Source organism: Alosa pseudoharengus, unplaced genomic scaffold (assembly GCF_046254945.1).
Source record: "Alosa pseudoharengus isolate Yale_2024_CS ecotype anadromous, Long Island Sound unplaced genomic scaffold, YU_APseudo_1.1 YU_APseudo_1.1_scf_13, whole genome shotgun sequence".
NCBI classification, from domain to species: domain Eukaryota; kingdom Metazoa; phylum Chordata; class Actinopteri; order Clupeiformes; family Clupeidae; genus Alosa; species Alosa pseudoharengus.
Genome location: NW_027468598.1, coordinates 4,444,875 through 4,460,746, shown reverse-complemented (window position 1 = coordinate 4,460,746; position 15,872 = coordinate 4,444,875). Strand labels below are relative to the sequence as shown.

Sequence of the window (15,872 nt, the reverse complement as noted above, 5' to 3'; positions counted from 1 at the left end):
CCCCCACCCCAGTCTGCCCCCTCCCTGTTCCATTTGTCATGGGCCAGCTGTCGGGCTCCTGTGATTGGTTGTTGGGGGAGACAGATAGCCGATAGGCCCTGATTAATAGTTGTGGCTCTGGCACTTGCTCATTGATCAGGGGAGCTGGCGAGAAGTGAGGGAGAGGAGAAGAGAGAGCAGAGAGAGAGAGGGGGAGAGGGAGAGAGAGAAAAACAGAAGGATGGGGAGATTGGGAGAGGAGGAGGGAGTAAAGGGTAGATGGAAGGGGGAGACAGAGAAGAAAGCAGGAGAGAGCAAAAGAGAAAGAAAGCAAGAGAAAGATGGAGTGAGAGGAAGAAAATGTGCTTTACCATTCCGCTGAACACCTCTGCTGCTTGCTTGCATGCCAGAGTGAGAAATGTGAACTTCCATTTTTATGACTGATTGTCACCTGCCTAGTTTATTTAAAATGCTGTGTGCCTCTCTCTGTTTGTGTGGCTGTTTGCATGGGTCTGGAAATGAATGTGAGATATCAAACTATTTCAAACATGAATGTGTGGAGACAGGACATCACAGGAGCTGTCAAGGCAAGGCATGCATGTGCCAATGTGCTCAGAAGACGCAGATGCCACCTCAAAGCTCATTGGAAGGCATGCGTGAAAGGCTGTATGTGCAAATGTCACATATTGACCAAGCCCATAATGTGAGGATGATGTGTGAGAAAGGAAGGCGGTGTGAAGTGATATGGTTAGGACTAGAACCAGAGTGGACATGGATGCATACAGCCATGGACTAGAGAGTGTGTGAATGTGTGAGCAACCAGATGTGTACATGATCTTTGTCAAATATACCGGTGGTGATAAAGAATATGTCTTCATGTAATAATCTCTGACAAAAAAAGAGATGGTGCAGACATATACCAGTGAATATTTTCCTGAATGTTTCTTCAATCAGCATTACCGGCCTTCATGGTCTCCTCGCTGTCTTGACATTCTTATGGAGATCATTCAGGGCCTAAGGGAACTGCTTCCCATGCATGCTTCAGTCCTGTCCATGGATCATCCAGGGTGGATCTGGCTTCTCCAGCTATCCAAGTGGAGGTCTACAAGTCCTTAATGGATTTATATCCAAGGACGAAAGATCAACACACAGGCCCAGGGCGTTTGCTAGAAATCTAAGGAACAGATTTAAATCTAATAGACAAGAATTCTGTTATCCCTTGTTGTTCCACCTATTAACCCTTTCAAATCAGTGAACTCCAGCAACAATTTCGCTTTCCCAATTATTTTCTGAAGATTGTTAAAATGTATGACTTACTTCCCCCTGTTGTATCCCCTGACTAACACTGCACAATACCATGACTTAGACTGCACATTCTGACAATGCAAAATGTACAATTCCTGACATTTGGCCTTACAGCGTGTACCTTCGATAATGAGCATACCTTCCCTCAGTAATCACCTTAGCCACTAAAATGTTACTTAGCATAAACAAAACCCAGAATAATGTCCCATCCACACTTCTTCTACACATTCTTCAAACTAGGGCTCTTATAGGGCTCTCAGGGCTTTCAAGCAGAGCTACAGAGTTACATGACAGCTATTCTCACTGGTGTAGTTGTGCTGTTAAGTATACCCTGTAAAACAGGCAAATGGGAATGAGTGTGCCTGTGTATGTGTAAAAGTGCATTTGTGAGTGTTCAAATGGACATTACAACTGTTGTTAAAGAGGCACAGAACGTATGTGTGTGTGTGTGTGTGTGTGTGTGTGTGTGTGTGTGTGTGTGTGTGTGCAGAGTTAGCATGTGTGGGTGAGTGTTTGTGCAAATGGAGTATAAGGTTGTTGTAACAAGGGGTTAGTCCATATGTGTGATGAGTGTGTGATGTTTTGATGGAATGAGTGTGTGTGTGTGTGTGTGTGTGTTAGGAGGGGGAGATTGGGCTCTCAGTGGGGAGGTCAGTGTAGAGAGGTCATGACCTGCATGACCCCAGGGGAGTGGAGATCATCAATCAGTGGTGGGCAGGGCAGAATGGCAGGAGCCCACCACCCACCCTCACACAGACACACACTCACACACACACACAAAGAGACACACACACACACATACACACACACACACAGAGACACACACACACACACAACCTCTGCCTCCTCTAGCACAAACAGATACATTCCTCTTTCCCTCTGCCATATAAAGATGCATATATTAAAACAAAATCACACAAAGGTCTCTCTACACACACACACACAGGACAAATCAGGTGTCCAGCTCTGAGAGAAACAGATGGCCCGGGATAACATGTCCTCTTCACCTTCCATAACACACAGTCCCTTTTTTCTGTATCCCTTCTCCCTCCCTCTCTATCTCTCTCTCTCAAACACACACACACACACACACACTTCATCACTACAGATGTACAGTACACCAAGAAAACTGCTGTTGGGTCATTCCGTGTCAAATCAGATAAGGTTGTTGCTGCAGCATCTCAGATTTTGTTCATATGTTGTCCATATCATGAATCGGTCCCAAATTGTATCATTAGGACGTAAGACAATCATGTTCTCAGCATGACTTAACCATTAAAAGTTTACTTTTCTATAAGGCCCTACATTTTGGAAAAACATGCAAAAACTAGATGTACCGCATAGCGGTACAAAATATGACCGCCGCTCAGTCCTGTACATCCGTTCCGCGAAAATAAATCACACTTCAATTTGTCTCCATATTTTACTCCATCCCCCACTCTTAAAACTTTTGTGTATGCTTGTTTGGCATGCCTGAGTGTGTGTGTGCGGCTGCACAGAGAGTAGACTACTGGTGCTGAAAAGGTGAATAGATTGTAGAATAGCCAAAGAAGATGTAGCATTGTTATAAAACCTTCTCTAAACATCTCTTAACAATCACAAGTAGGGCAGTTCATCACAGTTCATCCATTGCAACTGGATTGATGAAAGGTCACTTACACCTGTAGGCTACATTGTATTTGGGAAAAGCAAAAGGTATCAGCATAATGTTATTTATTTATTTATTTATTTATAAACAAAAACATCTCTGTCAGTTCCATGCCGTTTTCAACAGCTATCAAAAACAAAGGTCATTTTTGGATGGATGGACTTTTTGTGAATGTTTCTTCTTCTACATAAGATTTTAGTCATCTTTAGTTCATGTAATACTTTATTGTCAATGCACAAATTAAGTAACAGTAGTCTGAAACGTTATTGTTAATGCACAAATTAAGTAACAGTAGTCTGAAACGAAATGCTGTTTTACATCTAGTGGAAATAACTGACATGTCCAAATGGGCCTTGATGAAATGCGTCGCTAGACTGTTCATACACATTTTAACGGGCCAAAGTTGAAGAGCTGTTGTCCGTTATTGTTCATGCAAATATAGGCTGATTCATGTTCCCTTGCATTGTGTAACTGAGGTCCATGGCTAGTCTGGCTTTCACCAGACCAACCTCAATCTTTTAAGAAATCAAAAAATAAATAGCGGGCAGATCAGGCTGGGTTCACCAAGCCTAGTCCATAGGCACCCGATATTGTTCACGCTCTGGCTATTCTAAATGCAAAAATGCATCAGGGAGTTATGACAAAACTGTAACTAACAAACTAGATCCTAATAGAAAGCTGTTAGCTTCCCTAAGCTACAGGTAGGCTTATAAGGTAGGCCTATTTACAACATAAATTGTCAATAGGCTATGCTGGCGACACAAATAAAATCTCCTTTGGAAACCAATGGCTTACGCCTTACAGTATCAAGCAGACTTAAACTGCCATATCGTGGCGAAAAGTTGTAATAAAATTCACGCAGCTCCATGAGTCAAGGAAAGCGCGAATGAAGTAGCCACTTCTAAATGGGACCCACTACACAGTAGCTTAAGGTGTGTTGCTAAAGCAGCCATAATGAAATGAAGGTGTCATTGTTTGGATACTTCACACACACGTGCTTTTTAATTTCACAGACTACCAAGCTGGAATCAAAGCACATCGTTTCCCCTCTCACACCCTGCACGCACTTATACAGAAAATAAACAGGCGTCACAGTCTCACGCATGTATAGGCAAAACTGTATCAGACCGGTGTAACGTTGGTAAATCTTCCATTGCACAGAATGATTTTTTTAGCACATTCAACAAATGACAGTCGAAAGATACAATTACAGTGCTGCTATCAATTTGCTTGGTATAACCGCATTTATAGTTTTCTACAAATGCAATCAATCAAATTGGCCTCCATCACTCAACCAACGCTAACGGTAACATTACCTAGGTCCTTATTGATATTATAAGATTAACGTACCTGCAGTAAAAACCAGACATGTGGACTCGAGTCACATGACTTGGACTCGAGTCAGACTCGAGTCATGATTTTAATGACTTCAGACTCGACTTGATAAAATTCGGCATGACTTGCGACTCGACTTGGACTTGAATACTATTCACTCGAGACTTGACTCGGACTTTGCCTCTTTGACTTGTAATGACTTGACATGTCTCGAGTCAAAAAAGTCTCGCCAGTCACCCCAGAGATGCTTTCACCTCGCAACGAGAAAAACAAAACACATAGTGGACACAAACAGGAAGAGCACAGTGATCAGTGCTGCTGTTACCACCACACGCATCACGCACTGTGTGTAAATAAATATTAGCTTTACTGCAAACTGATTTGCATTCTTGTTAGAGAACGTTTACAATGTCAAAATGTATCAACAGCATGTTACATAAAGATGATACGTTTCGGGTCCTCTCCATTAAGATCCAACTTGAACATATGCTAGCCTACTCCATTTAATTGAGAACGCGTCTCAGCGCGCAAGAAAGGGAGAGAAACGTAGGCCTATGAAGGGAAATCGTGAAGGAAACAAAGACGAGATTAGAGGAAATTGCAGATTTATCCGGTACTCACTACTGTTATAAACTGTGAGAGCCAGGGCACTTTGACATAGGCTGCACTCACTGTGATTTGGAAAATGGACAAGAATATGAAGAGTTGTCTTTGCCTTTGTGTAATGGAACTGGTGAGTCTTCAATAATTCGTTTACGTGATATTATCATTAGCACATGATATTATGCCGATTGAAACGCATTCAACGTAGCTAGGTGGCTACTGGCTATACCAAGCTTATAATTCACTTTTAATTACAAACAGAAAATGTCTAGCAAGCATCATGTCATTACATGCTTTTATTTCCAAAGGAAAGAAAGCTGTTTGTGCCAAATTAATATCATGCTTATCATTGTTAGTATTGTGCTATACATGTGGCACCAACAATGTTAGAGTTTGTGGACTAGCCATAGCTATATTTGAATGGAGCTGGTAAAAAAAGATCATTAGGAGAACGTGTGGACAGTGGCACACATGGGCTTAAAGTGACAGTGCACCTTTTACAAATGAGTTAAACAGCATCACATGTATAGTATTTAAGAAATGAATGCTTTAAAACAAAATTACTTTGTCATTATTATCCTTTAAATAATATAGAAGTGTTTTACTTTTACCTTTGTGGTTACTCAGTAATAAAAGTGATTTATGCTGTATTTAATATGGCATATAAGAAGCTTAGTCTTTAGGGAGAAAAATGTACTTTTTAATCGCAATTAATCTAGATTAATTCATTTCAAAATATGAGATGAATTAGTTATTTTTTTAATCGTTTGACAGCCCTAATAAAAGCGTAAAATATTTAACTGCAGCAATTTACTAATGTAGCCTATGTGACGATTCTTCTCGTCACCATTTATTGTAATCATTAACCATGACCTTGGCTTCCCTTTTGAGTCGCCACTGGCAGACAGCCTAATAAATTGTTTGCAGGCAAATCTGTGGCCTAACACAGTGAAACGGCATCAGTCAAATTATTATTCATCCTTACAGTGGACGCCACAATTTGGAAAAACAATATATATTTGCTGCTGTGCTGAGTGTCTTGTAGCTTTCCGTTTTGTACAGATTACCCAGGTAGGCTCATGCGTATATTTCACAGGTATGCACATGCATATATCGTAAAAGATTTCAAGACAGAACCATTGAACATATTTTAATCTGTATTTATAAAAAACATACTGTAGATTAGATTGATGTCTTAAAATTATGATCGATAGTCTAATAATGGCATTATTAAGTGAAGAGTACCTGATGACTTGTTCAGGACTTGAAAAAGGTTGGGACTTGGACTTGGACTTGACTTGGCTTTGAGGTGACTTGGACTTGGACTCGACTTGCCCTTCTCTGTCTTTACTTGGGACTTGACTTGGACTTGACTGCTAAGACTTGGGACTTACTTGTGACTTGCCAAACAGTGACTTGGTCCCACCTCTGGTAAAAACCAAGCATGTCCGATAAACATCCTCAGATTTATTTCGGCTTCAAGAAGAAATGGGAATTACATTTGAAGAGTTCAGATGCAAAACCCTCTAAATCCGTCTGACTACTTTTCTTTTAAATGAGCATTTAAATTCAGGCTCCTATAGGTTTTTGCCTATAAATCGATATTTCAGACCAGGAAGAGAGTGGTATTTAGTGGGTTTAGAAGTTAAATTATTTGATTAGCGTATACTATGTGTGGAGAGCATCCCCTCACCATCTTTATCTCATTTTTGACATAGGTGGCATTTAGAGGCTTTTGCATCTGAACCCTTCATTTCATGTGAACATCATCCTATCCTTATTAGACGTTCTCTGCGGTAAACTATAGTCCTTGTAGGAAGCGTCCATTGTTATTCCAACCCACGTTTAACTTCCAACAAAATTACGTCTCACTGCAACGATGCGCCATCTAGTGGACAAACGACTACTTATCGCCAATACTGGAAATGCAGCCATGATGATGATGATGAATATTTGGCTTTCTTTTAATCCTACTGAATTTGTAATTATGTATCGACCGTTCTAATACCGATAGTATGTGGGTGCCTGTGTGTGTGTGCATGTATATATGTGTGCACCGCCATCTACAGGCCAATGAGTGTACAGTCACTAAATGTACACATAATCTATTTTTTTTAAGACCCCCCCATGGATGAACTTCTACGAAACTTGGCATACCCCCAGAGAATGCCAGGTCAATCATACAAATAACATTTGGTGCAGTTCTGAACATCTTAACTGAAGATAGGGGCGATTAAAGCAGAATAATATTGCATTTTCATTTTTTACCGGGGGGGTGCAAATCACAAATGAGTGATTATGGGCCAGATTGATGTGGGCCCTTGAGACCAACATACCATAAAAATTTCTTCATCCTCGGTGCCACGGTTCAGGTTGTTATTTAGGAAAAACTGCTTTTTTTGCGGTTCGGGGGGGCCCAGCACCGGGGGGGGGAGTGGACCCCGGGGACCAAACGAAATTTTTCCGTAAAAGTCTAGTGGGGCTACATACCCACCAAATTTCATGTGTCCCGGTGGTTCAGTGTCCCGGGTATCGTTGACCAAAAATTCAGGAAGTAGATGACGAAAAAAAAAAAAAAAAAAAAAAAAACTTTGACAATCCCTATATGACCGCTTCGCTAGGCGGTCATAATAACAACACTGAGGGTATTGATTTGGTAACCATCATTATTTTACTTCAAAATATTATTTTATTCATGCTATGCCAATGTTTGAGTTCTCCACATACAATGAGCAATATTAAGAATAAATCAAGGGAAGGTTACAAATTTCTGTCATTTTCAAAGAACTAAAATGGTGTTCGGGTCAGCTATAAACACATGATAAAGTATGTGGAAGTAGTTCAATGTATAGAAATAGAGTTTAAATCATTGTTTTACCTCAGGGACAAGAATTGAAAAGCATGTACAGTGTAATTAACTAAGTGTATTTATCTATGGATGAAACACGGTACTACATGTTCTTTGTACATGATTATACATTGAACTATTCCCATATACTAAATAATAACAATAAATAATAATAATACATTTACTGTTACACAGCACCTTTCAAAGCATCCAAGATCGAGTAAAACACAGTAAAAACAATACCAGCACACAAAATGAAAAACAAAAAGGCACATTAAAGTCCTGAAAAAGGAGGGTTTTGAATTGTGAGATAGAGTCGAGAGGTGTGAGGGGAGTGAGTTCCACAGTTTGGGTGCAGCATATGAGAAGGTCTTTGCTCCCATTGTGGCGAGCCTAATCCAGCTGTAGATGATCATAGTGAACAGGAGGGTGTATAGGTCTGTAGGAGTTCTGTGATATACAGTGCAACCAGAAAGTTTTCAGACCCTTTCAAGTTTTCCACATTTGGTTATGTTTCAGACTCATCTTTAAATGCATTCAATAATTTTTTTCTCGTCAATCTATACAAAATACTCCAATACAAAAAACAGGTGTTTGAAGTGTTTTGTAAATGTATAAAAAAAGAGAAAATAGAGGCTGCAGAAATGTTCTTTCCTATATCTGTGTCTTGACACAATCCTGTCTCGTAGGTCTACGGACAATTCTCACATACACCCTCAACTGTGAGACCTTACATAAACAGATATGTGCCTCTCCTAACAATGTCCAATGAATTAATTTAGGCACAGGTGGACTCCAATCAAGTTGTAGAAGCATCTCAAGGACCATTGATAGAGGTAGGATGCAGGGCAGCCGTGGCCTACTGGTTAGCACTTCAGACTTGTAACGGAGGGTTGCCGGTTCGAATCCCGACCAGTAGGCATGGCTGAAGTGCCCTTGAGCAAGGCAGCTAACCCCTCACTGCTCCCCGAGCGCTGCTGTTGATGCAGGCAGCTTACTGCGCTGGGATTAGTGTGTGCTTCACCACACTGTGTGCAGTGTGTGTTTCACTAATTCACGGATTGGGATAAATGCAGAGACCAAATTTCCCTCACGGGATCAAAAGAGTATACTTATACTTACTTACTTATAGGATGCACCAGAGCTAAATTGCAAGCATCATAACAAAGGATCTGAATACTTAAGTAAATGGGATATTTCAGTCTTATTTTTTTTCATACATTTACAAAATGCTCCAAACACCCACTTTTTTTGTGGAGTATTGAATGTCATCAGTAGGATCCATTGAGAGACAGGGTAGCTGTATCAGGAGAGATGTTGGGAGGACTTTGATACTGTACATGTTCCTTCTACCCCACATACCATTTAAAAAAAATAAAAAATACCAATAAATGCAATCACACCTCCTTTTATCCTTAATATCTTCATGTTCATTTGTTGTGGAGAGCTCAAATACACATTAACAAGCAGACAAAATACTAATTGATGCCATGTGAGTGCAAAAAAGTTTGGAAGACTCAATGATCCAGTCATCCTGAACATGCTTTTGGTTAAGTTTGGCTATAAAAGTATTTTTTAAGATATTGATGTCCAAAAATGTCCTCCAATGTCATGATTGAGGGTGTAAAAATGATGACAAATCAGGAATGAAAAAATGTTGGACTACATTGAAATTTAACAAAGAATAAGTACTGGTCTTTTGGGACCTAAACATTATTTAGACAAATTCTGAACAAAATCTGAGACAATGCAGCAACTATTTTCCAATATTCTGTCTGACTTGAGATAGAGTGATCCAGTTCACAGTTTATGCGACCTCTACGTACACTTCCACTTTAATACACTCTATCTTGCAGTAGTGAGAGATTAACATGCATCTAGATACTACAATGCTTGCTTGTGTACCATTAATTCATCATTCACCAAGACACACAGAAGCAAATGAGTTTATTACAAAATGGCAAAATGTCATCAATACAGTCTTCACTTAGACTGACATCGGGGTGCCATTTGAAGTATTTTTTTATTTACTCTCTGTGTTTGGATATTTTGCAACATGACCATTGTAAAATGCAAATTTCTGAATCAACTATTCATATTTTTTCTTGCAGGTCTTACAGCCTACTGTAGGCTTCAGGAAAGCATCACTGTGCACTCTGCTGGTCAGGTCTGAGAAAAAATTGTATGGCTACACTGTACCTCAGATTTGGCACTGCAACTTTCTTGTGACCTGGTGAAGTCCTCAGATTACAAGTCTGATCTGATTCTATGCACAAGGCACAGAACCTGTAATGATTGCATGAAATTCAGGATTGAAAGGGACTGTTCTTACAACAGATGCGGTTGCATAGTCATATCAAATACACTCTTGGTGAACTAATGATCCTTTTTTAAATATATCTGTCTAATGTCAATCATAAAAAGTATGGCTGTGTAGTGAAGCCCAGACTATGGAATCACTTTGATGCACTTGGATTAGAACTAGAAGAGAAGACACACAGAAGCATGGGCTTATGGCGCCCCCTACTGGGCATATGAAAACCTACAGGATAATAACTGGGAGGGGGGGGGGGCACATTCTGAGCACATTTATTAGATTTATTAGATAATTCATACCAACCAAGACTGCAATTTGAGTTATGCAGCCTTCACATACAATGTGACAACAGCACCACTGCGTTCTAAAACCCATTATTTTCAATGACTGTTCAGTGGCTCAGCAAGCTCTTGTCCACACACGCGGTGGCCACTACTATTTTGCGCTGAACCCAGCGGCCAGCACAGAGCGCTATAAGTCATGCTGGAAAAACGCCTTCCCAACATCAGTTAATAGGGGAAACCTCGCAATGCTTTCACCACACTTATTCAGTCTATGCAGCCTGGAAAAAAACTAATAGTTAAATGTAATACAAACATAACATCTAACTAGCATCTCATGGAAATGTTTTATCCCTTTCAACTGCAACACACCAACTCATTAGCCTACATCTCCAAACATTTTCTCTAAAGCTGGATGATTAGTGGAGAAAACGCTGTGGTCAAGCCAGCCTGTGGAACATCAGCCGTCTGCAGCCTGGCCGCCTGCTCAGGCCATCATGCGCTCCCACGCAGCAGTCTTCAGCCACATGGCCACGTGGCTCTCAATCCCCTGTGGACGTGGAGAGAGAGAGAGAAAGAAATGAAAGAAGGAAGGATGGAAGAAAGAATGAAAGGAAAAAAGAGATAAAAAAAGAGTGCTGTTGGTCTCATGCAACCCATTTCTCCTGCTCTTCTCCCACTCCCTCACCTCTCTGGCCTCTCGCAGTGAAGCGCTGTCTGATTTGTCTTCTTCCTGCATGTCAGCACAGTGGGACGCACCCTTGATGAAGATGGCACGGCCCCTGTTCTTCCAGGTGCCGTTGCTGGTCACACTCAGTTCATGCCAGGGGTCAATCTCGCCTGGGTTGGGAGAAAGGACAAAGATGGCATCAGCGTGACGCAAGCACTGCCAGCTGTAGGCTATAGGTTATAGGTTATAGTAGGACTATAGATAACCTTTGCATTACAAATATACTTATTGATTAATTGTATATGAATTATTTTTAACTAATTATTTAATTAATTATTTCTCCTTCCAATGATTTGTAGACAGGTTGACCAAAAACACATTAAACAAGACAAAATTCTGGATGATTTGAACAAATGCTTCAACTCCCACCATTGACATAAAGAACTCTGCCGTTTTCGGGGTCTTTTCCTCCATAGTACAAGTTGGTGAAGGCCACATGCCCTGGCAGCCTATCCTGTGGGATGTCAAACACCTCAGTGCAAAGCTCTGTGGCCGAACGCAGAGTCAACATACGGGAGAAAGGACAGTAGGCGTCCTCACAGGTCTGGACTGCACACACACAAGGACACACATGCATCCATGAAAACACACATACTAGCAACACCTCACGGGATCAAAAGAGTATACTTAACACAGTCACTGCAGGTGTAATTATAGACATGCGTCATGGGACCATACGAAAGTACATGTAGGCTGTCGACTCACAGAAGCCAAACTCAGTGCACATCTGGTAGTACCACTGGCGCTCAGAGGAACCATCCATGGATTTAGTGGTGTTTCTCAGCTCATCCAATATGTCCTCATGAGAAGACAGCAGGCAGGGCAGGTCCTCCACATCCCTGTAGATCTGAGCCACAGACACAGCACAGTAATCACCAGTCAAGCAGCAGACTCCTGTTACAGGTGCTAGTGCCATTACAGATGGATCAAAAATGCTACTGGGATTGATGTTCCAAGCCAGAGACTGGAGTAAAGTGATATGCAGTTGAGTTACTTACGTCCATAAGATTGACCAAACGGTCATATGCCTCGGTTTCTTCCTCATATTGCTCACTCTGATTGGTCATTAGGGTGCAGAGCTCCTCGATGGACATGCCTCCTTCAATGTCATTGAGCTCCACAGTGGTAGCGATGAGGTCACCGAGGCTGCTGAGCAGCTCGATCTGGTCATCCAAGCTGCTGGGGGTGTCACAGCAAGAGAAGTCCTTTCCCACCTGTGTCTCATTCCCACCCATAAGGGCCGCCTCGACAGCAGCAAAGGCCTCCCAAACATCTCCCACACACTAAAGCGAGACAAGAACCACTGTACATCCATGCTGACATGCACACACATCTATCCCATCCCTCCCTCCAACAATCCATTTATCCACCCCCAATACAATTATCCAACAATTAATTAATTTATCTACTGCAGCTATGACATCTATTAACATAATCTCATCTTTAAATGATCCACCTATACTTCCAATTCTGAATCAGTCTCACCTTAGCAGAGCCACCGACACTCTCATCCATTAAGCTCAGTCCGACAACCTGTAATTGAAGAAAACAAAACTAAACCGATGCCACAGATAGTACGGCAAAGACGTGATATACATTAATTTCACTTCAATGTATAAAAACCCTGGGACCCAATAACCTGTCTCTACAGTTCAGTTTACTTTGTTGTAAGTGGAAAAGTCCAGTTTGGCTTCAACAGGAGCGGAGGAGGCCACGGCACCATAGACGAGGTGAGGGAACTAGAAAACAATGCAACATACACACATACATTTTGAGCTTTCATCTCTCCGATCAGTCCGTCATTGTGTACCATTCATTCCTCATCTTGCACGCCATCTTTACAAGCACACACAGTATCAATCCATCTCTCTACAGTCCACTGTGGTGGTGCTGGCTGCACACGAGAGCAGTACCTTGCCCCGCAGCCAGGCGGAGAGGGACCCCCCATAGGAGCCCCCAAAGCTGATCCAGGTGTTTTTATCAGAAAGGTGATAACGTTCTGAGATGTAGTGATGGAATGTGACCAGATCCGCAAGACTGCAATGGAAACAAGGAGGGGTGTCAGGCTCAGGTGTCTGTCATGTCTGTATATTACAACAAATACTAATCCAACTTTATATTTGTGCGCAAAATAATCTCTGCAAGAAATCATGACAGGAATATCCAATGTATCACACATTCCATGAGTTTGATTATTTGATCAAACGTTTCCCCAACGTTTTTTTCTCACGCTTGCTGGCTGGACAGGTCAGCCAGGTCCTCTGTGTCCAGACCCCCAGGATTCATGCTTTCGCCATAGAAACGGTGCTCCAGGGCCACAATCAGTGCTCCGTGCTCCTCTGCCATGTCAACATGGTGCCCTGGAAGATAATAACAGACAACCCAAATACACAACGTTTGTTATATTCTATCAGCTTTTCCTGTGTGCTAGTGATACGTGCTATTACATGGTACATAACATTTAAAACACAAGTTTCATTTTCATTAACACTATAATTACCACTGTTAATACCACTGTTAATTTCCCATTGTTTCACATTCTTATTCTTATTGTTTTTTATTCTTATTATTTATATTTTATTATTTATAAATTATTTTGTTATTTGTAAAGCACTTAGGGTCAACCTTGTTGTGTAAAACATATTAACTTGACTTGAACGTGCGTTAGGGTCATACCTGCCAAAACATCTACTTCTGAGATTGCAGCTTCTCCTCCAATAAAAAGAAAGACCGGTCCATTGGGTTCCTCCCAGTACTTTTCATTCACAAAGAATCTCTGAGGGAAGACAGAGAATGTTCAGACAGAAGTTGATACATGCTATCACATGCAAGTCTACATGCTCAAGTTCAACTCAAATAACCTAAATCGCAACATTATGTGCCTTTTTCTAGTGAGTCTGTGCACGGTGCAGTGACTAATCTAGAGTTGTCTGTTTACATATTCTTTGACAAATTATAGGCATACTGTAGGCCTAAGTCATGTTCTTCATATTAAATGTATCAATTTACCCAGGAATGCCTGGGCTCGACGCTTTAATAAAGAAGGAAATAGTCCATTGTCAGTTTTACCTGAGGAAATTTGTCCTTGCGATTGCTATCAAAATGATCCAGTTCCTGGTAGATAACTCCGTTTTTGGCATGGCTCTTGAGTGGATGTCCTCTTAAAGCATGCCCCAACAAATGCTGCTTGGCCTTTTGATACCGTGCTTGACGAACACGTTCTTTGATCCGCCAAAGAACTCGTCCTAAGACAGACACATGGAGCTTACGTCAAAAGATCATGTTGTAACCCTGTCGGTGTCATTACACTTTTGATGGCGCATTGTGGACATGTGGGCTATCATTTTAACGCACGTGGCACTACATCTGCCAAGGGTCGATTAAACATACAAAACTGCAAAGCACACCAAAATACAGGCCATCACAGTTATAGCCTATAGGCCTAGCATATCAGATAAACTACAAGCAGGCTCTCACGCTATTACGCTAACTAGTGCAGGAGTGATTTTCATTGCCAAGTCAACGCGTGTTTATCTTACAAGCTAACGTCTCATCCAAATGAATTGACTGATTAGAAGTTATCAGCGACAGAACAGCATAGAGTGTTTTGGACAGTTAGAGTAGCCCAGGCTAGACTAAATGTTTATGCGTAGTCTATACAATAATTTTGACACACTGGGCATGCTCAGCCCACATCAACATTAATTAACAGTTCCCCCATAAATAATAATAATAATAATAATAATATAATAAAATGTATTTATATAGCACTTTTCAAGCACAAAGTGCTCTACAGACAAACAAACAAACAAAACAAAGCAAAAAACAAAACAATAGTAATGATAACAACAATAATAATAATAATAGTAAAAATAATAATAATAATAAAAATGATAAAATAGTAAACTACCAAACTACAAACACAAACTTAACTAAATATATATAAAAAAGAAAATAGAAAAGGTATACAGTAAAGTACCCAAGACAAGATAAACAAACAGAAATGATAATAATGATAATAAATTAGCAGAGACATGAGTGGAATCATTCACTATTTAAGGAAAGCAATTTTATATAAGTGGGTCTTTAGACTAGATTTGAAAACAGCCACAGATGGTGCAGATTTGATGTTATAAGGGAGGCTGTTCCAAAGCTTGGGTGCTCTAACTGCAAATGATCGGTCACCCCTAGTTGACAGTTTACTTTCTGGAACAACTAAAACTCCCAGGCTGGAGGAATAAATACATGATATCATAAACACACTCACAGACAGTTTGGAATAGGTGTCCTATACATGCGGGTTATGGTACGCAGGACAACGTTAAATGCAGGCCTAGTCTATCCTAGTAGGAAAATACTTATACTAATACCTATACAACCTTTGCAACAAACCGTATTGGCATTATTTTTTTTAATTTACCCTGTCCTATTAATTTCACATCAATCACTGCCACCATTTCAACTACCAACAACTCAAACGCAAACTAAAACTGAAGAGTAATTTATGATTTACCTGCACAGACGTAGTTCAGAAGGAAAATTATGATTGTCAGGCGACTTGTTGACAAATACATGATGACAGTTGGTCTGTGAGCACTGAACAGAGTCTGAGTGAGACTATTGCCTGTTTGAGGTCCTGGGTGCTGGGGAAGTTTCTTATTAAGAGATTCGTCAAAGAAACTTTATCTATTTTTACAGATGCGTCTCTATGTGTCCTTCTCTGTAAGATAGTGATGTGGCCTGGGTGGGCCTAACATGAAAAAGCTTTGCTTGGGCACGCACCATACTGAACCAAGAATCGTCTCCTGTGGATATGGATGTGAAGA

At 40.8% G+C, this 15,872-nt stretch overlaps 1 protein-coding gene across 1 annotated transcript; it reads right to left on the bottom strand.

Moving 5' to 3' along the window:
* Positions 1-9,648: 9,648 nt before the first annotated feature.
* Positions 9,649-15,801, bottom strand: prss16 (serine protease 16). The gene is made up of 12 exons (XM_076281857.1): positions 15,560-15,801; positions 14,116-14,291; positions 13,723-13,822; positions 13,277-13,406; positions 12,960-13,083; positions 12,708-12,785; positions 12,532-12,579; positions 12,045-12,329; positions 11,752-11,893; positions 11,416-11,595; positions 11,005-11,156; positions 9,649-10,866 (listed from the first exon to the last, which is right to left on the bottom strand). Exons 1-12 carry the CDS (start codon positions 15,618-15,620, stop codon positions 10,804-10,806), a joined length of 1,539 nt encoding a protein of 512 aa, XP_076137972.1. The 5' UTR covers positions 15,621-15,801; the 3' UTR covers positions 9,649-10,803.
* Positions 15,802-15,872: the final 71 nt, after the last annotated feature.

What these genes read in the sequence shown, in the direction of transcription:
- prss16 (XM_076281857.1), bottom strand. Translation starts at nt 15,620, where the DNA reads ATGTATTTGTCAACAAGTCGCCTGACAATCATAATTTTCCTTCTGAAC. An exon ending in GTGTCGGTGGCTCTGCTAAG is followed by an intron (nt 12,330 to 12,531) that starts GTGAGACTGATT and finishes GTCTCGCTTTAG; the next exon opens with TGTGTGGGAGATGTTTGGGA. An exon ending in GTTTGGTCAATCTTATGGAC is followed by an intron (nt 11,894 to 12,044) that starts GTAAGTAACTCA and finishes TCTGTGGCTCAG; the next exon opens with ATCTACAGGGATGTGGAGGA.